The following is a 19,021-nucleotide window of genomic DNA, read 5'->3' on the forward strand; positions in this document are numbered from 1 at the left end:
CACCTCAAGCACTACATCTGACACTGTCTGTGGCTCTGGTCAGTCATGCGCGGGACAGGACGTAAACCAGACAAGCAGCCCCCAATCTACTATGGCAAGCTCGACGACAGTAACAACGGCTTCTATTTCCACAAGTCTATCTTGCACAACTTCTGCTACTGCTGCAACATCGGCCACTGCTTCCACCGAGTCGCCTAGCACATCCAGCTCAAGCGCTGTTGACTTGGTGTCATCCTCCGATTCTACCACGGCTGGAGGGTCGGCCTCGCCTTCCAGTGCCCTGTCAAGCACGAGTACATCCACTCCAACTTCTGGAACACCCGCTTACACTAGTGGTACAACGTCTAGCGGGTCAGAAACCACGAGCACCGAGACTCCAGTTGCATCAGTGACAGGAACTACCAGCTCAGCGACATCAACTGGCAACCAGTTTACTTCTTCTCGAACAAGCTCTAAGTCAAACATCGTAAATCCAGTCACGACACCACCATCATCCTTGGCTAAGATGATTTGCAATCAGGATAACTGCCTTCGCAATGTGATTGATCCACGTTATTCATCCACCATACGTGGCTTCTGTTCTGGTTACACCAAGACATCATCCAACACCGCGCCTCTGCCCACATTCTTGGGTGGCTGCTCAGCGGATGTTAAGAGGGTCAGCAGTGCTTGTTCCTGCCTTGCCACCAGTTTTGGGACGGGAACGGCAACCTCAGGGACGCCGGCAATGACGGGACCGCCGTTGCGGGCAGGAAGTCCTTCGTGGAAGCAGACTCCTTCTTGGAGGTTAAAGCGGTCGCCTTTGAGACGGAATCGACCAGCCGTGTAAGTACGGTGCCGGCACTGATCGGGCGATTTCATGCAGCACCAATTCCGGGTTACTGGACACGGATGGAGCGTCGTAGGCCTTGTAATCAATGGTATTCAGGAAAAGGAGAGTTTGTACAATAATCGATATGCCACACACTCCCTTCCGTTGAAGCAATGTGCACTGGCCTTTTTCCGCTTGGCTATATCTTTGGACTGTTTCGAAACGCATATGTGAGACATGTTTGATGGTGCACAGGCTCCCTGAAATCAATCGTGGTCATAGCAGGGCGTGTAGCTAAACAGGTTTTTTTCCTTGGCCAAGCATAACGGCCACCTTTCTCAGAGTGAGTAGTCGGAGTAGATCCATCGTTCAGCAGCGAAGGTCAATGAGATGTTTTCTCTCCCTATCTTGCTTTGGTCTTTCGTCATGAGGCTTAGCTCTTGTGACCCTGTAGTGACGGTTCAGAAGCCTTTCTTGTGGTATGGCACCAAAAGTGGACTAGTGTCGGCACGCTTCACAACTACACATTGTCATACAGGTCTAAGCATTTCATTTTGGTAGCTGCATCCCATCCGTAACAATTGCATGGCAGAGTCGAAAGAAAATAAAAGAAAATAATGTGGAGGCAGAACAGTGTGTGCAGCTCATGCACGCGAGGCTGAGGCATTCCCGCAAGGCTGAGCCTGACTTGGTGGGTGTCTTGGCATAAATCTTGGCGCCCACGAAAAATGCGCCCGCTCCTTTGCATCTCGATTCGGCTCATCAATTTTCGAGCCCGACTGTTCCACCACATCTCCCTTCAACTCAACAAACAAGTCTCCCCGTACGAACTGAACCCCTCCTCCCGACTCACGACGATCCGACCACTGATTGTTTTCTCGCAGAACGTCTTGTCTGATAATCCGCCAAAATGACGAAGGGAACGAGCTCGTTCGGAAAGAGTGAGGAAATTCTAATCCACACACAACCTCCTCTTGAGGAGTTTGTCAAGCGGTTTTGAGAAATTTGGTATTCTGACGGGAAGCTTGCGAACAGGACACAACAAGACGCATACTCTGTGCCGGAGGTACGTGTTTTTCCTTCCACTATCTTTGGGCTGGGTTTCGCGTTTGGGGGGGCATTGAAGAGGATATCAAATCGCAACAGTGGACTGACTTTGATACAGATGCGGTCGTCGAAGCCTGCACATCCAAAAACACACTTGCGCCAACTGCGGAGTACGTTGAATCCCTTCCTTTCACCTTTCCTCGCCGCCGATCACCTGCGCTATTTCGAAGCGACCCACGATATGCGACTTCGCAATATACATCAGACGAAAACATTGGAGGGTTGATCAACTGACAGTGCAATGTAGTATCCCGCCGCTAAGACCCGCAAATACGAATGGAGCGAGAAGGCCAAGAGACGCAAGACCACCGGCACTGGCAGAATGAGGTCGTTGAAGTTGGTTGCTCGGTAAGGACTCCTACTGTCCCTTTCATGACGATGGCTTCGCGGAAGAAGAGGAGGGCGGTGTGTGATTCCAGGGTGAAAATTTGCGTGTCAATGAAGAATTGTGAACAAGGCAGACTAAAGCGGTTGATGGGTTGATACACCCGGGCGGGATGACCTTGTCCAAGATCTAGCACGGAGACTGACGAGGCTTTTGTGAATACAGGAAATCAACCAACGCATTCAGGACCGGAACGCCCAAGGGTGCTCGTGGACCCGCAAAGGCATGATCGAAGAGACAAGATGACGTGTGAAGGAGCTTCATGATTTCACATTGAAATACATTGAAAATGTGGTTTACTGGAGAGCAAAGCCTTGCGATCAAACTTGAGCGCGGACGGCCATTGTGTGGCTTGACAGGCGGGGGCAAAGGTGGTTCATTCACAGGGAGTGGCAGCCACATGAAGGAAACCAAGGACGTCGCTCTCCTGGTCTCATATTGCTGGGCGCAATCAGATGCGGCGGCGTGGTTCAGATAAAACAAAAAATAAGGGCAAACTTTGTCTTCGCTTTTTCCAAGCATGAGATCTGCTCAAAGAGCCCCAGAGAATCGGAAAATTCAGCATTGAAACTACCACTCTCATGTACGTCTTCCATTGTCCGTAGTGATTCTTCGTATCTCGGTATCTTCATATCTGTGTAAGGTGCTGTTGAGAAAGTCCCGCCACTCACCTGACCGTGTGCTTGAAATCTCCGTGGTCGCGAGTTCCTAGATCCTCAAAACTTAACAGTACACATACAGAACCCATTTTCATTTCATGCCGTTAGACCAGGGAGGAGACATGAGACATTCTTCTCCAGGACGTCTCGATAGAGCGAAGATAAAATAATATGCCCCCAGCAATCCCGCCTCCGTTAGTGAGCCACATTCAGTCCTTGCTGTCCCCGTCCAGCCCGCACAGTCAAACACTCATCACCTCGGTTCTCAGCACGCCCTCGCCTTGGCTCGTTCTGCGAATCATCTACGCGGCTTTGTACGGGGTCGAGGACGACATTGGCACGAGAGAGGGGAGAGATGCAGAGGGGCTTGAGAAAACGTCGGCGACCACGGCGGTGCCGGTTGTCTTTGCGAGTTTTCTGCGGCCCTTGACTCTGTGGGTTGAACTGGGAAAGAAGATTGTATGTTTGACTTTTTTCCCTTTCTGGGATTTTCTACATCTGTCGCGTTACTACCAGAGAAATCTGTCTGGTCTTCTCCCTGTCAGGTCTACGTACCCTCGCGATCCCACTTGCGTCTTGGTCATAGTTCATTTGTTGTTCGGTGCATGCGACCTCGATGCTGACTGCTTCAGTAGGGTCTTGATATCCAGTCACTGCTCCGGAGCAGGAAAATCGTCTATGTCGATGGCCTCTCTTATGGCCCATCGCGTCGTCCGTCAGTGTCAGGAGGAGGAAGCAGTAGTGGAGGAGACCCGTCCCTTTCACCAACGACGAGGCTGAAGTCACTGGCACTGAGCGATGTACAGGATGCTTTGACTTCGGCCTTAAAGAGCCTCGCCACGACTATGTCTCCCTCTCCGTCGATATCGAGTTCATCATTACCACGCACGCCAGCATCTCGATTACCTTCGACTTCCGTCCCCCCAACACAACCCCTCGAAACTAAAAAGCCACTCATCATCCTAGACGGCATTGACTTTCTCGCAGCCTGCCAACCGTTTCTCCCAATTATATCTGTGCAGGCATTCCTGTCCACGCTACGCACTCAGTCTCACGCTCTGGTCGTTACCTGCAGCGCCGACGCTCCGTTAATGCGCATTGCCGCCTCCACAAACGAAGAAGGGGCCCCCCTAGAGCGCAACCACGCACATCTCGTGACGGCCGTGGCGCATCAAAGCCGCTGGGTGTTGCAACTCCGAGGATTGGACACGGGCAGCGCGAAAGACGTGTCCGGCGTGATCAGGGCAAGTAAAGGAGGCGGGCACGAAGGTAACGAGAATGACGAACACGCAGTCTCTACTACCCAGAGGAGATCTGGAGACGGCGATGACTTGGATGATGCCGAATGGTTATATCAACTCAAAGGGGATGGATCAGTCAGAGTGTGGGGTCGTGGTGAATGATTCCTCATCATCAGTGCGCGCCAGTTCGTCGCTTTGTCCGAGAGGTGTGAGAGCACTCGCCGAACTGCCGTGCCTGGAACTATGTATAGAAACGTTTCGTCGCAAAAACTGGTTTCTCTCAATAATTGTCTTGTTGATATAGTAATCTGAACAGTGATTTCGCAGAGGAAGCAATAGACCGAGCACTCGGTAGATTGGTCCTTCATGTGGCCGAGATCTTATGGAGTAATAATATATGCAGGAAGCAATTCCGCTCTCCATCTCAGCGGGTTTACGAAACCGGGATGATGCCATTCTTCGCCGACGTCTTCCCATCAACAGGTATTCTCGGCCGACAACTCGAAGACCTGCTCGTGCTTTAACAGTGTCTCGTATGGAGTTCTTCTTGAATAGATAGTTCATTCCCAATCCCCGATTCTCATTCTACCTTGCCTCTCACTTTTGCAATTTCCCCTCGAGCCAAAGTCATGTCGGACTCGTTTTTGTACACCTACCCCTCGCCGTTGGAAGGGTACCAGGATCTCCCGCCCCTTCCGGACGAGTTGGACGAGGATGGAAAGTCTTATAAGAACCCGCAGACGGGCGCGCTGAGCGAGAGCTACAAGAAGTTCACCTCAGGTGTGACCAATGGCAGGCGAGGCGGCTTTGACGTCCACATCTACTACCATCTGAATAGCGATGAGCAGAAGGAGTATGCCCGCGCGCTTTGGGAGCGGATCCGACGAGAGTTTCCAGAGTTGAGGTGAGAGTCTTCCTCCTTGTCCGGTCCCGGTCTGGAACGGCCTGGTCGTAAGCTGAAGGGTATACTGATCGAAGAAACGTTTTAGAATCTATCGGTTCTGGGATCGTCCCGTCGGTCCTCATACAATGGCCATGTTTGAGGTGAATCTCTTCACGCCTGCTGAGTTTGGGGCGTTCATTCCGTGGTTGATCATCAACCGAGGGCCACTGTCTGCACTGGTCCACCCAAATCACGAAGATGGCGACGCGGTGAGGGACCATAGCCAGCGAGCCACCTGGCTGGGAGAGCGGGTGCCGCTGGATTTGGGCATGTTGAAGAAGTTTCTGGACAAGAGAACGAGCGAGCGAGCGAACGGGGAAACGGAGTAGAAGTTGTCTTTGTTCTCTGCAGGACAGTTGCTGCGCGTTGTGTGCGTTTCTCTGCGTGTATTTCAAAAAGAATTGTCTCGAGGTCCTTCCTCTGGCATGCGTTTTCCTCAGCTGAAAAGCCCTCCATTCTCCCACCGCCTTCACTTCACTCTCACATTCATTCAGAGCGTTTGTCTGAAATTCATCTCTCTCAATGCTAAATCACCGTCCCACCGCCCTCACTTCACTCCCGCTTTCGCCTTTCAGAGCGTTTGTCTAAAACTTCGCTTCTTCCAATGTCAGGTCACCACTCACTTCACCTCACGCGTGATTTCAGTCCCATCGGTGACAGACTCGGGCCATTTCCCAGTGTCGTTTTGAAGCGAGAAGATCTCCTTTCCACCACATTCATCGATCCGCCTCGTCATAGCACTTCTCCCAGTCCTCCCACCTCTGGACTTCCTCATCTCATCGAAGACTCAGATATCATGTTCTCCCGTCCCTCGGGTTCATCGACCCGCAGAAGAGTATTGGAAGAGGATGATGAGGTCACTGTGAACGATCTAGGGGGATTCTTCTCGCGCGATAAACAAGATATCGAGATTTCGGATTCTGACTTTGAGCTAAAAGGAGAAGACGACGACGACGACGACGACGACGACGACGACGATGAGGAAGAAACGGTACAGCCACGGTCATCGAAATACGACGTGATACCACCTGCGAAACCTTTTGTTAAGATCACCACAACAACCACATATTCCACCCCTCGCCGAAGTGCTCGAGTAAAGCCGGCGTCACCTGTGAACACAAAATCTTCGACCTCCACGACACCTCGTACTTCGACTAAATCTCGTTTCAGCGGTCGAAGTGGCCACATTCGAGCAGACCCGCTATCAGAAGAATCTCCTTTCCAACAGGTCACCACCACTGCTGAGGACGAACTTGATAAGAATAATTTGGACGACACAGCAGAACCGGTCTTCGCCGAACGGAATCTGCGGAAGAGGACTGTTAAGCAAACGAACCCGTACAAATTCGATAAATACAAACATCAGTTATCAGTGAAGACTGGTCATGAAGCGAGTTCAAAGAAGGTGGAAAACGCTATTAAAGAAGCGATTGGAGTGAATGGAAAACAACCGATAACCAAACTTACGACCACAGAAAGGAAGATCACGGGCAAACGCCGTCGAGCAAGCTCGCCTCCGGCGGATATTGATCTTGATAATACCTTTGACCCAGCACGAACTACCTTGCGAGTGCGATTAGACGGTTTTCAAGGGGGCGCAGCAACTCCAATTACCCTGAGTGAATGCGCAAATAATGACAAGCTGATAGAGTTTATTCACAAGAGCTGGGAATGGAAGTTCCAGGGCCTCGGCTTCTCCCATGCCATTGTATCATTTCCGTGGCTGAGCAATCGATCGACTATTCTCCTCCGCCCCGGCCTGGACGAGAGTTTCGAGCACATGATGGTCGAAGTACAGAATGCACCTATCTGGAGGGAAGGGGCACAAGGAAGATGCGATGTTGAGGTGACTGTACACCTGTATTAAGAGGGTTGCAGTGTGGTGGTATGGGAACAACCAAGATGCTGACAACGCTCATAACCGTCAAAGGGGAGAAAACTGAAGACTGTGGGCAACGGATCTGTCCAGGGGGAACGGGTGTGTTAACAAACTCTGACCATTTAGTTAGTGGGCTAGTGTAACAGAAAACATGAAACGAGCAAAGCTCTGTGCCTTATCCTCGCCTGGTGTTGGCCGACAGCCAATGCCGCATCGTGGCTAAGAGCTCTACCACCAGTCGGCTCTCGAGCTGCGCATTGAAGGGACCACTTGGTGAGAAGCCCCTGAATATTCCCCGGTGGGAAGACATTGATCGGTAGCGAGATCACAAGAGAGGGAGGGTGAACCGAAGGAAAAGAACTCTTGATCTTCCTTTTTCGTCAATCTCAGACACGGCTTCCTTTTTTTTGAATTTGCGTTGTTACTTCTTCTCGAAGCAGCGGTTCGTCCTTCTACCACGCCGTGCACGCCCACCAACGTCCACCACGTTGCGGACCGACGCATGCCGCACGATTTGACTTCTGAGCGACCCGCTGTCAAGTGCGCCCCTAACGCAGGTTCAAGTGGTTCAGGTGGTTCAAGTGGCTCAGGTGCAGTAGTCAACGTCGCCTGCTCTGGAGTTCGGCGCCCTGCAATTACCCCATATTCCCTTCTCGAAGCAATTTGAACGGGCCTTCAACGGTCGCCGGTGACCTGTATCTCTATACTATTTCCCCCTGCGGGCTTCGACATTTGCGATCAACGAGCAACCTCGTCTGGCCTGCCGCCATTGGCAAGCTCTGAAACCTCGATATTCGTCAATTCTCTTAGACTCTGCCTCCGACGCGGTTACAACTCCACTTCACACTCTTTCCTGTGCAACAACCTCTTGTCACTCCAAGCAACCCTTTAGAACCTTGCATCTGCGCTGGCCGCCCCCTGGTTCATCACATCAAATCGAGTCAAGTCCTCACTACGGCTGCCATCCCCATCCTTATCCTCCACGAATGATCGGTCGCCCATTCAGCAACAAGCAGCAGGGCACCTTCTCTGACAGCTCGATCGCCAATCCGTTCTCCTCACGTCAGCGCCTGCGCCTGCCTCCAAGTCGTTCACCTCGCAACTACTCCGAATTGGCTCGCAAGCAAACAACCCCTCTCCGACAGCTGATCCCAGAGACACCATGACATCTCCTCCTCTCGCTCGCAATGAGTCTCAGGCCTCGAGCCGTCGAAGTACCAGTCTCGGCTCTCGCTTGTTTCGATCAAAGAGCGGCGAAGCCCTAGGTGATCGCAAGACGTCTGCGAGCCGGCTCAAAAAGAAACAGGAAATGGACGAAGCTGCAAAAGTCACACAGTCGCCTCCCCGCTTGCCAAATTACAATCCGCAGCCGCTGGGTATTCAATCATTTGGCGGTGAAAACTACAACCCGCAGAACACGTCCAGAGAGTACACCAATGGCGCGAAGAACACTCCCCCCGTTCCTCCTTTGCCCGGCAACCTGGAAAAGGAGGGTGTTGATCCATATGCCAGAACCGAGAGCATGACCCACCGTAAGTTGAGTTCCTCCTGAGATATCATGACAAGGCTAACTCATGAATGTTAGGTGGGCGATATTCCTATGCGAACTCAACGGTGTCTACCATCAACTCCCCCCGGAGAGTTCGACGTCGCAAAGACCCCACCCCCTACAACGTCCTCATCATTGGCGCTCGAAATGTCGGCAAGACCTCTTTCCTTAATTTTCTGAAGAGCTCGCTTGCTTTGCCAGCGAAGAAACAGCCGAGTCGAGCTCCGGATGGCGATACTCCTCCGTCATCTGCAAGAGCAAACCCCAACTATGTCCACCATTACCAGGAGATCGAGGTCGATGGGGAGCGAATCGGCTTGACGTTGTGGGACTCTCAAGGGTTGGACAAGGGTGTCGTTGACCTTCAATTGAGAGACATGAGCAATTTTGTGGAAAGCAAATTTGACGATACCTTCTTGGAAGAGATGAAAGTTGTACGCGCCCCAGGTGTCAGAGATACCCACATCCACTGCGTCTTTTTCGTTCTTGACCCGGCTCGACTAGACGCCAATATCAATGCTGCTCAAGGCATCAGCACCGGCGTCGAAAACACGCGAATTGGCAAGCCATCCCGAATCGTTGGCGCTCTGGACGAGGACTTTGACATTCAAGTCATGAAGACCTTGGCCAGTAAAACTACCGTCATCCCAGTCATCAGCAAGGCGGATACCATCACTACAGCGCACATGGCGTTTTTGAAACAAAAAGTCAGCCGGAGTCTGAAGAAGGCTGGTCTCGATCCACTGGAAGCCTTGAGCTTCGATGCTGAAGACTACGATGACGAACGTCTCGACGAGCGTGACGAAGACGAAGACAGTAGTGCCGCAGACTCGGAGGACCGGGCGTCAGCTCACAGTGATGATTCTGATGCGAATCGAGACCTCGCGACTACAAAACGCCCTGGTAACCACAAACGCCAGGCCTCAGCCGAGGATGCTGTGCTTGAGAGTGGCTACGTTCCATGGTCGATCCTCAGCCCCGACAGCTACTCTCTTGAAGCAAAGGATGGCCCAGTGGGTCGACGGTTTCCTTGGGGTTTCGCCGACCCGTACAACCCGGATCATTGTGATTTCGTCAAGTTGAAAGACGCCGTGTTTGGAGAGTGGCGATCCGAGTTGCGAGAGGCGAGTCGGGAAGTGGTAAGTTCATGTGTCGCTCAACGGTATGAGGTTCTGACTGACCGTGTCTTAGTTTTACGAACGCTGGAGGACAAACCGTCTCAATCGCCGAACTCTTCCAGCTAGTGCGACCAACGGTCTACCGTCAGGACCTAGACAGAGCAGTGGCGGGATCCCGATTGCTCTCCAATCGCGTGCGCGATAAGCCTCGAAATATTCTGTACAATAACTGTACAACAGATTTGAAGATACCGACCAACATCGATCGATTCGAAGACGATAACTGGTTGGCAGTGTTCATCTGTATGCTATTGAAACAAGTTCAAAAGTCAAAGCTCAAGTAAGTCGACTGGGGAAGTTGAGAAAGTGGGGAGGAACAGTCGAGGGGCAGCGGAATCTTTTGCAGGGGCATGGAATGTTGCGCATTGCTGGCGCATTTGTCGGCCTTTGTCGATCCCTTACATTACAGTGCCTTGGTTTTTGAACGACTTGACACGAGTCATGACACAACAGCTTTTTTCTTGTCTTCTTGGAGAACATGACGCTGGCTCTTGCGCGTGTAGAGGGCAGGCCAGGTCACTCCGAACATGTTTCCTTTGTTGAGTTTGGAGGGAGTGCGGCAACAAGAGGCGAGCAAGCGAGCGAGTGGGCGAGCGTTGAGCGTCGAGCGTTGAGCACCGTGCGCAGCGGCACTGAGCAGGGCTTGGTGTTTTTGAAAGTGACGGGAGTCTTTGATTTGGTGTTGAAGATGAAATTGTAGCGAGCAGAGTTAGCCCGAAATACCCCTTTTTCCCTTTTGCAGACAATGGTAGACTCGTTTACTCTATATAGAAACTGGGCAGAGGAGGTTGGCCGTTGTCCTGTGCGAGCCGTTGTTTTGTGTAGACGTATCTATCAGAGTCACTTGGTTGCTCAACTTAACCCGTCAAGAGTGAGAAGGGACTTGATCACCTCTCGCTGCGAATAGCCTTCCCTACCCATGTATCTCCTCCTGTGCCCTGGCGTGGATACTATGGCATACATACTATGTGCGCATCTCATCCCCATCTCCATCGTCCATCCTATGTAATCTCTCTCCTCTCCCTTTCTCTTTCTGGGTCTCCCACCCCTTTGGGACCCTCCCTCTCTCACCCCTTCGGGCTTCGGGGCTTCTCCCTTCTCATTCTCCCGTCCTCGCCGCGCCTCGTCAATACACCCACCGATACTCCTCCGCCTTGGGCCCGTCGCGCAACAACTCGGTCGGCACGTCCCTCGCGCGCACGGCGTGTCCGCCCCTCCGCACGGCGCGCAGGTTCCGCCGTTTGTTGTCGAAAATCATCCACGCGCCGAGCAGCAGCGTCAGGGCGCAGCCGACGGCCCCGAACGTCGCGGTCGTGATCAGCGCGGGCAGGTATTTCGGCCGGTCTTTGTTTTGGAATATGTTCGAACTGTTGCCGCGAGAGACCCCGAGAGGGGGCAAAGGGGGTTAGTCGGGTGACGAGAAGGGAGTGGAGACCTGGAGAGAGAAGGGAAGAGGAGACTCGGGGGGGTAAGGGGGGGATACCCCCCTGAAATAATGTTCTGGAGAGGGATGAAAGAAGAAAGAAGGGAGGGACATAAGAGGGAGAAGGAGAAAGAAGAAGAACATACCTGACCACACCCATCAGATTCGCGACCGGGACACCCACGCTCGTCAACATGACCCGCTTGTTCTCATCCGCGATATTGTTGTTATACCACACGTCCAGGATCACGCTGGGTGCGCTCGTGCCCCAGGTCATCATGAAACAGGCAAAGTAGGCCGTGTGCAGCTGGGTGTCGAGGTTGACAGCTGCAAAGATGATGAAGCCGATACACGTGAACGCGAAACCCAGGGCGACAAAGGGGAACCGCCAGCGAGTGTAGTCGGACGCAAAGGCCAGGAGGAGCAGCATGACGGCGCCGGTGATGTTGGGGGCCACGGTGTACAGGTTCGTCTTGACGGTCGAGTAGCCGAGCTGGTTGACGATGACGGGGAGGAACAGCGTCACAGACTGCAGGGGAACGCCCAGACACATCTCGATGACCAGGATGACCCAGCTGGTCGGGTGTTTGAAGATGGCCAGCGCGGAGCGGATGTTGAACTTTTCGTCCACCACCGACGACGAGTCCACCTGGATGCGGTAGAAGGCCAGCTTCTTCTCCTCGGGCGTCAGGAACTTGGCGGATTGCGCGTTGTACGGCAGCACCCAGAAGGCGAAGAGCGAGAAGAGCATGCTGCACCCGCCCTCGATGACGAAGAGGTACCGCCAGTTGGCCAGGCTGGTCGAGTGGATGTGGAAGACGCCAAAGGACAAGAGGCCCCCAAAGGCCGAGGCGATGTTGGAGGCCGCGTAGAAGATGGCCAGGCGACGGGCGAGTTCGCCGCGGCGGTAGAATACTATATGTATGAGAAAAACGATGGTGAGTATCCAAGATGATTGAGTCGGGATTGTTGTGTGGTCAATCTTACAGGTCTGGTAGAAGATGATGCTTGGGAAGAATCCTCCTTCGGCCTGTATCGAGAGTGACATGACGTTTAGTATCAGAACTGACAAAACAAGCAGGGGAATATGGGAGGGAAGGAAAAACAAACCATGCCCAAAAACCACCGACACGCAAAAAGTCCCCCAAAGTTCTTCACCGCGACGGTCATCAGCGTGCTGAATCCAAACACCAGCATCATCACCGGCAGGGTGCGACTCGGGCCAAACTTCTTACTGGCCAGGCCGACGATGGGCCCGGCGAGCACATACGGGACGAAGAAGATGGACAGGATCAGGTTGTAGTCGTCGCCCTTGAGGTGGAGGGTCTTTTCGAGCCCGGCCGTCTTTGCGTTTCCGAGATTCGATTTGTCCTAAGAGTAGAGAAAATAATGGGTCAACATACATATCCAGATCTTTGAGTGTTCGTAAAAGAGGTGGTGAGGTATGCTCCCCCATGAACTGATGCTCACCAGCGCATTGAAGAGGTACATGATGGCCAGCGTGGGCAGGATGCGCAGGTCAAACTTCCACACCAGCCGTCGCTCGGCGGCCGGGTCAATCGCCACACTGGCAGAGATGGGCTGGCCATGGCCTTCTCCGAGTGAAGACACGGGGATAACGCCATCGTTGGTGATGGAGACTTTCTGGTCGTCTTTGAGGGTGAGCACATCACGCTCCTCGTGTGCATCCATATCTCTCTGGTTGAGATCGCACGATCTTCAAAGAAGGGAGGGAAGTAGAACAAATCCACCTAGCGCAAAGACAACCTTTTAGTTTTCCAACGACTGATGTACCTGGGAGGATATTAAGAAGAGAAATGCAATCGGCGTATCATCCCGCTCGCTCCCACGGGGATGAGCTGCGAGCAGTAGCATCGCGACAAGAGCCGTGAACATGGTCAGCGATAGACGGGGATAAACGGCCCAGACAATCAATTGCCCTTGGGATGGATCTTTTGCAGCTTTCTGGAGATAAGGGAAACCGACTATCAAAAAGAAACGAGCCCATGATATCAAAAAGATGCAAGCACATCTCACCGGGGCCAGCACTTTGCTGGAAACAGCAGTCAAAAAACAGGTGCAGATGCACCAGGAATGGTGGATGCAACATCCATCCCCGGGAGGCGGAGAAGGGAGCGGAACATCCCTTTTAATCGGCATCGTCACCATCATCATCATCACCAATGCATGGGGCTTGCATGGGCTCGTCTTGGCTTGCAGATCCTTTTATTGCTTCTTTTGCTTGGAGCCAAGAGCTTTTGTTTGACGAGGAAAGTGGGATTGTCAAGGGAGGTGAGAGGGGGAGTCAAATAATGCGATGAAAGGCGAGTGGTAGATAAGAAAAGATGGCACAGTGTAACATGCCAGGGGATTTTACAGAAATGATGACAAGGATGCGTTATCGCTGTCGATCCATCAGGGACAAAGAGGGTTGTGGACTTCTCCGGACCGTACATCACCAGCCGTCGATCATCTCCTCTTCTTGCCTCATGGCGACCGGTAGATCTGGGGATTGATTGCGGAGGGAGATCGGAACACGAAGCTGGTGGCAGAATAGAGAATAGATAGCGTTGTCTCAAAGTTTGGAGGCCTTTTCTATCGTCTATCATGTGTCGTGGTCTAATACAAGTCCAAGTCTTTGGAATAGATCTGATCTGATCTGATCTCGTTAGCATCAAACAACCACGTTCGGCAGCGACTCCTTCTCGCCTCCTCACTCCATCTTCGCACTGGTCGCCTTTTGCATGAATGTCCCTAAAATCCCATCTCGTCTCGACTGCTCCCCGACCCATTCCTGCACCTCGCTAGGAAACGGGACTGGGTCACGGTAGAACAGGTGATTCGTCGACGCTTCCACGCAACATCCATTCTTCACCTGTCCATCTTGACCGTCACTCAATCCGTCCGGGGCAATCCGCCCCTTGACATCGATCAACTCGTCAAACGCCCGCATGATGGTTTCCAACGGCGTGAAATTGTTTTCGGGCCACTGCTCCAGGATGGGCTTGGGGATGATGTTGGTCTTTGTGGTGCTGGGCATGACGGCGTTCAGCGTGATGCCCTCTTCCTCGAACAAGGTCGGTGCTGCGGCTCGCACGAGCCCTATGCAGCCGTGCTTCGCCGCCGTGTACATGGGCAGGATATAAAACGGGTACTGGCCTGCCATGGACGCCGTGACGACCATTTTGGGGTGGAAGTCGTGCGATGCGGCCACCCCAATGGCGGCGTCGCCCCCACTGATTCCAATGTCGTCCATGACTGCCGCGGTCTGCTGGCTGAGTAAGGTGCGTGTCTTCCTGGCAAAATGGACAAAGAGCTTCATCCCATAAAAGACCGCCTTCAGGTCGATGTCGATGCGGCTGAGATCGGGCTCGACGGGGTCTTGGTCCTTCTCAGTGGTCTCCGCCTTACCGAGCCAGCCCAGGAGCGGCTGTCTGTCTGGGATCCCGGCGTTGTTGGCGAAGAAGTCGAGGCGTCCCCCCGACCACTCGAATGCCGTTTTGAAAAGTTCCAACTGGTCCGAAAACCTGGAGACGTCGGTACGCACAAAGATGTGGCGATCTTGGTCCAGCGTGGACTTGATGGCTTCGTATCCGACTGGGTTGATGTCGGCGAGTACCACCCGCCACTGTCCTCCCTCGTCGTTGCTATTCCCTGTCTTGGCTAGGAGGTGATGCACCAGAGCGAGTCCCATACCAGAGACAGCGCCTGTGACAATGGCGGTTTTGGTGAGTGTGGGTTTGTCAATCATGCTGGATGGCTGTTGGGAGATGAACCTGTGTGGTTTCTGACAGAACCTTTGGAGTCAGATTCTTTTGATATGCAACGTGCCCGGTTTGGCTAACCAGCTCATCCTCTCGGGGGGAACGTCGATGAAGACATTCACAAATCTGCTGACTTGGTCCCTAATACTTTCGCAGCCGACAAGCTCGGCGCAACTCCATTGATTCGCATGATGCGTATGATGTAACATGGAGCATATTTTTCGGTCACCGAACTCAGGGTGAACATGGGACGGGCAAGGCACGAACAACAAAGAAGAAAACAACGGTAAAGCCAGTGCTGACAGAGTGACACAGTTCAGTGGTCTCCCAAAGAAGTACGATCGATATCGGAAGTGGTTCATGAAGATATTGAAACATCTGGACGTTCACGATCCCTCCAATCAGAAGATCGGCTCCAACGCCACATCAAGAACTGTCCAATGATAACACATCTTGGCGTCGTGGATCGACCAATGGCAAATACCCCTTGTGCACTTGCTGGCCCAAGTTTGAGCATCGAGGTATGCTCCGGATAGCTGATTCGATCGAAGATGCACCGAGTACGACAGGACGGATGATGATCTTGTTCTTCTCCTGCTTGACAAGCAAGAAACCAAGGTAGAATCAACGTGCCCAGAGTCCGGAGAGGGAGTGTGGAGTCAAGTAAGTGATCAAATCAGCTCTCAATCACTTGCTCCGGAGTCTACCCTGAGTACCTGCGTCCCTGCGTCCCTGCCATTGCAATAGATGCGACGGTGACGGACTAGTCTATCCTGAATCTCCAAAGTCGTGCCTGTGCCTGTGCCTGTCCCTCCCCTCGCCGAAGAATCTCGACCTCTCCCATCCAAGAAAACAATTTCAAATCCCCCATATCCAGAATCTCTCTCAACCTCCCTTGCGCGGTGCACCGTACTCAGATTCTCACGAATAGTGCGGTCGAAAGCCGCTGCGGACGCGCTGACGGGCGTCTCGGTCGCTCGGCGCGGGCCCAAACCGCCTGTCGCAGCGCCAGGACCAGTACTTTGAGAGGGCGTAGTAGACGTAGTTGTCGACGTTGTTGACAGTGACGGGGTACGCCTGGTCCCAGGCGCCGTAGGTGTCCTTGATCAGCTTGGCCCGGTAGGGCCCGTAGCCGTTGGGCGGGTTCGGTCCCGGGTAGTCCTCGATGGCCCGCCAGCCGCGGTCGTTCACCCGGATGAAGTGGTACCAGTCCGGCACGTGCACGAACAGGAACCCCCAGTGGATGTACTCGTGCAGGATGGTCGAGCCCACCGTCTTCATCCAGTCCGAGTCGAAGTCCCCGAGCCCCGCGCACGAATATCCCGGGCGCGGCTGGCCGTGGCTGTCCCGCGCCCACGACGTCTGCGGCGGGTTCGCAATGTCCTCGATCGACGGCCAGTCGAAGATGTCTTCGCAGATGTAGATGTCGGCATTGCGGTCGTCGTTGTCCTCGGTCATCCACGCATTGGCCGAGCCATCGCACTGTCGCTCCGCGGGGCTCGCCAGGTCGTCTCCAATGAACAGGGCTGAGTCTCCCAACCTGGTGTTGAGTTGTGCGTTGGGCTGCGTGAGGACCGACACCACGGTTTCCGCCGTGAGCACCAAGTCCAGAGGTATATTGGCAAAGGTGCGGAATATGTTGCTCACAAAGACTGCTTCCTGGGGTCGGAAGTACCGCAAGAATGCCTGTTGACCACCCTAGTTAGAATCGAAACTTTCTTGCCATATATGTGTGTATGTGTCAACGCCGGATGTGTCCACCCAACGTACTTACCTCTTCGCAGGGATCAAATGTCAGTGCCACGACTCTGGCGATGTGGACGGCGTCCTCGAACCCTTCTCTCACCCTCTCAAGTGGACCTGCCGGGGCACCGTTGAGATGCTATATCGTCGGCGCCGATGCTTGGCCTTTCGCCCCGTGCAGGCCCAGAAGGGGAAGTATCAGAAGAAGCTGTAGGATGGCGCTGATTCCCATGGTGCTGATAGGCGCGGGTTGTCTTGTGGGCGTCGTCGCAAAGAGGCGCGTGGGTAGTTTGCTACAGCACGAGAGCTGCTTTGTCTAAGTCTCAAACACCGCGACTGATTAGAGAGGGAAGATTGCAGGACGATGTCAAGGCTGAACTCACATTTAAATAGCCCGAGAGATCCTACTTCACGTGTCGCGGTGACAAAGATTCACAGTCCTCGCAGTTGCACTGCTGCAAGTGCCGGATCGATCGTGTCAGCAGACACACGCACTTGGTGATTCTAGACCGTGTGCAAAAAGTGATTTCGGTCAAGTGAAAGGAGAATGGATCCATTTTGACCGTTGCGTGAATTATCGAGCCCAAGAGGAATTTGCGGGATGAGAGGGAATTTCGTGCCCCTTTTCTATGCGTCGTACGTTCAGCCTTGCCTGCGCATAGAACACACACTCTGTGTGAAATATTTATAATCTCCGAACAAGTCGTCACCTCTGATTTTTGCGCCGACCAACATCCCAGAATAGAAATACAGGATCAGTCGCTATCAAACACCACATATGTCCTAACTCGCAAGGCCCGCGGACATAAAATAGGCTTAGGCACAAGACCTTTTGAGAGAGTGTGTGTCAGTGTACAATCCACCAGATATAACACTCAAAGGCAGTTAAACGGGCTTGGATTGCAGCTATGGTTAGCTACTCCTGGTTGGCCGCCCAACAGGCAACCGTGGGGTAGGAAGAAGGCACAAGAGTGAGGCTGAGTCGAGGCGAATGACTAGCCACCTCATGTGCTATCAAACACACGCCTTCAGGCTTCAGCCGCAGTTGACTGGAAAGTGCAGACGAGATCCCGCGCTGGGCGTCACAGGCGTGTATGTATACTGGTAGGTGCCAACGTTGGGAAAGGATTTCATGAGAACTCGTTACGAAGCTGTGATCGACGACGAGATTGAGAGAGCGATAATCGCCAATCGTGATTTTCGGAAGCCTCTATATCCCTTTTACCACCCCACCATCAATCCTGACCGCTGAGCCCGTCATCCAACGCGCAGAAGGTGAAAGCAAATAGGCGACGAGCTCTGCGATCTCCTCGGGCTTTCCGAAGCGACTGATACCCATCGACTTGCGCATATTCTCTTTGGCCTCTTCGAGAGGAATGCCTTTCGTTTCAGCAACTTGCGTCGCCATGGTCACCAATCGCTCGGTTTCGACCGGCCCCGGCAGTATAGTGTTGACCTGGATGCCATCTTCAATGCCGCGATCGGCGAACGCCTTTGACAAAGCATTGACCGCTGAGTTGACGACCGCCACGGCTGCATTGCCTGCTTTGGGTGCCTCGGCCGCCACGCCGGACATGAACAGCACGGCGCCCTTCGAGGCTTTTAGATACGGCCAGGCCTCGATCGTTAGGCGCCGCGCACCGTGCAATTTCAGGTCAAACCCGGCATTCCACTGCTCGTCGGTCAGCTTGAAAAGGTCGATTGGCTTCACGGAACCGGCATTGTTGAAGAGGGCATCGATCCGCCCGAACTTGTCGACTGTCTTGGCCACCACTTCCTTCGCGGATTCCGGAAGAGATAGATCTGCCGGGATTGTGAGCGTTTTGGCTCCCTCAATTTCCACCTCGGCCGCTACCTTGCGCAGCAGCGACTCGTTGCGGGCGACAAGCACGATCGTTGAGTAGATGTTGGCAAGCCGGACCGCCGATGCAGCACCTAGGCCTTGAGATGCGCCGGTGACGATGACGACGCTCTCAGGTTGAGACATTGCCGCCAAGGAGACACTGCTGAGGCGAAACGACAAAAAAAGGGGGAAACTCGAGGGAAATACGCAACAAGCCTTTAGATGGAATAAGAAAAGGAACGCAAACGATAAACACCGTCTCACGGGAGTTGGAGCGGGAAAGGTTGATACAAGGCGCGGGGACGGCCATTCCCCCCCACATCAGGACAGCAGGGGGTAACGGTAACAGAACAGAATCCAAGTCGCTCACCCCAAGAATCACACTTGCCGCGCACCACTCAGGTCTTAGTAAGCCACCCTGGCCTTGCCGGCTCGCCGGGTGGGTGCCGGGTGAAATTTCTTGTCAAAGTAAGCAAACTCTCCATCTTCACCCAGC

General features: G+C 53.4%; 8 protein-coding genes across 8 annotated transcripts; 4 read left to right on the plus strand and 4 right to left on the minus strand.

Annotated features, from left to right (window-relative positions):
- Positions 1-39: 39 nt before the first annotated feature.
- Positions 40-465, minus strand: AYO20_06416 (hypothetical protein; the record flags this gene model as incomplete). Its single annotated transcript, XM_022644707.1, has 2 exons — positions 40-280; positions 329-465. The coding sequence occupies 2 exons, from the start codon at positions 463-465 to the stop codon at positions 40-42; spliced, it is 378 nt and encodes a 125-aa protein (XP_022499375.1).
- A 2,668-nt stretch (positions 466-3,133) lies between these two features.
- AYO20_06417 (hypothetical protein) lies at positions 3,134-4,365 on the plus strand (the record flags this gene model as incomplete). Its single annotated transcript, XM_022644708.1, has 2 exons — positions 3,134-3,421; positions 3,598-4,365. 2 exons carry the CDS (start codon positions 3,134-3,136, stop codon positions 4,363-4,365), a joined length of 1,056 nt encoding a protein of 351 aa, XP_022499376.1.
- Positions 4,366-4,832: 467 nt separating this feature from the next.
- On the plus strand, positions 4,833-5,475 carry AYO20_06418 (hypothetical protein; the record flags this gene model as incomplete). Its single annotated transcript, XM_022644709.1, has 2 exons — positions 4,833-5,107; positions 5,193-5,475. 2 exons carry the CDS (start codon positions 4,833-4,835, stop codon positions 5,473-5,475), a joined length of 558 nt encoding a protein of 185 aa, XP_022499377.1.
- A 275-nt stretch (positions 5,476-5,750) lies between these two features.
- On the plus strand, positions 5,751-7,013 carry AYO20_06419 (hypothetical protein; the record flags this gene model as incomplete). The annotated part of the gene is made up of 1 exon (XM_022644710.1): positions 5,751-7,013. The coding sequence occupies one exon, from the start codon at positions 5,751-5,753 to the stop codon at positions 7,011-7,013; it is 1,263 nt and encodes a 420-aa protein (XP_022499378.1).
- Positions 7,014-8,187: 1,174 nt separating this feature from the next.
- Positions 8,188-10,036, plus strand: AYO20_06420 (hypothetical protein; the record flags this gene model as incomplete). Its single annotated transcript, XM_022644711.1, has 4 exons — positions 8,188-8,557; positions 8,611-9,713; positions 9,766-9,886; positions 9,933-10,036. The coding sequence occupies 4 exons, from the start codon at positions 8,188-8,190 to the stop codon at positions 10,034-10,036; spliced, it is 1,698 nt and encodes a 565-aa protein (XP_022499379.1).
- Positions 10,037-10,878: 842 nt separating this feature from the next.
- On the minus strand, positions 10,879-12,867 carry AYO20_06421 (hypothetical protein; the record flags this gene model as incomplete). The annotated part of the gene is made up of 5 exons (XM_022644712.1): positions 10,879-11,119; positions 11,322-12,090; positions 12,163-12,205; positions 12,286-12,546; positions 12,646-12,867. The coding sequence occupies 5 exons, from the start codon at positions 12,865-12,867 to the stop codon at positions 10,879-10,881; spliced, it is 1,536 nt and encodes a 511-aa protein (XP_022499380.1).
- Positions 12,868-13,888: 1,021 nt separating this feature from the next.
- Positions 13,889-14,926, minus strand: AYO20_06422 (hypothetical protein; the record flags this gene model as incomplete). Its single annotated transcript, XM_022644713.1, has 1 exon — positions 13,889-14,926. One exon carries the CDS (start codon positions 14,924-14,926, stop codon positions 13,889-13,891), a length of 1,038 nt encoding a protein of 345 aa, XP_022499381.1.
- A 934-nt stretch (positions 14,927-15,860) lies between these two features.
- On the minus strand, positions 15,861-18,669 carry AYO20_06423 (hypothetical protein; the record flags this gene model as incomplete). Its single annotated transcript, XM_022644714.1, has 3 exons — positions 15,861-16,625; positions 16,714-16,799; positions 17,916-18,669. The coding sequence occupies 3 exons, from the start codon at positions 18,667-18,669 to the stop codon at positions 15,861-15,863; spliced, it is 1,605 nt and encodes a 534-aa protein (XP_022499382.1).
- Between the last annotated feature and the right edge of the window lie 352 nt (positions 18,670-19,021).

This window comes from Fonsecaea nubica, assembly GCF_001646965.1.
Source record: "Fonsecaea nubica strain CBS 269.64 chromosome Unknown Scaff40, whole genome shotgun sequence".
Taxonomy (NCBI): domain Eukaryota; kingdom Fungi; phylum Ascomycota; class Eurotiomycetes; order Chaetothyriales; family Herpotrichiellaceae; genus Fonsecaea; species Fonsecaea nubica.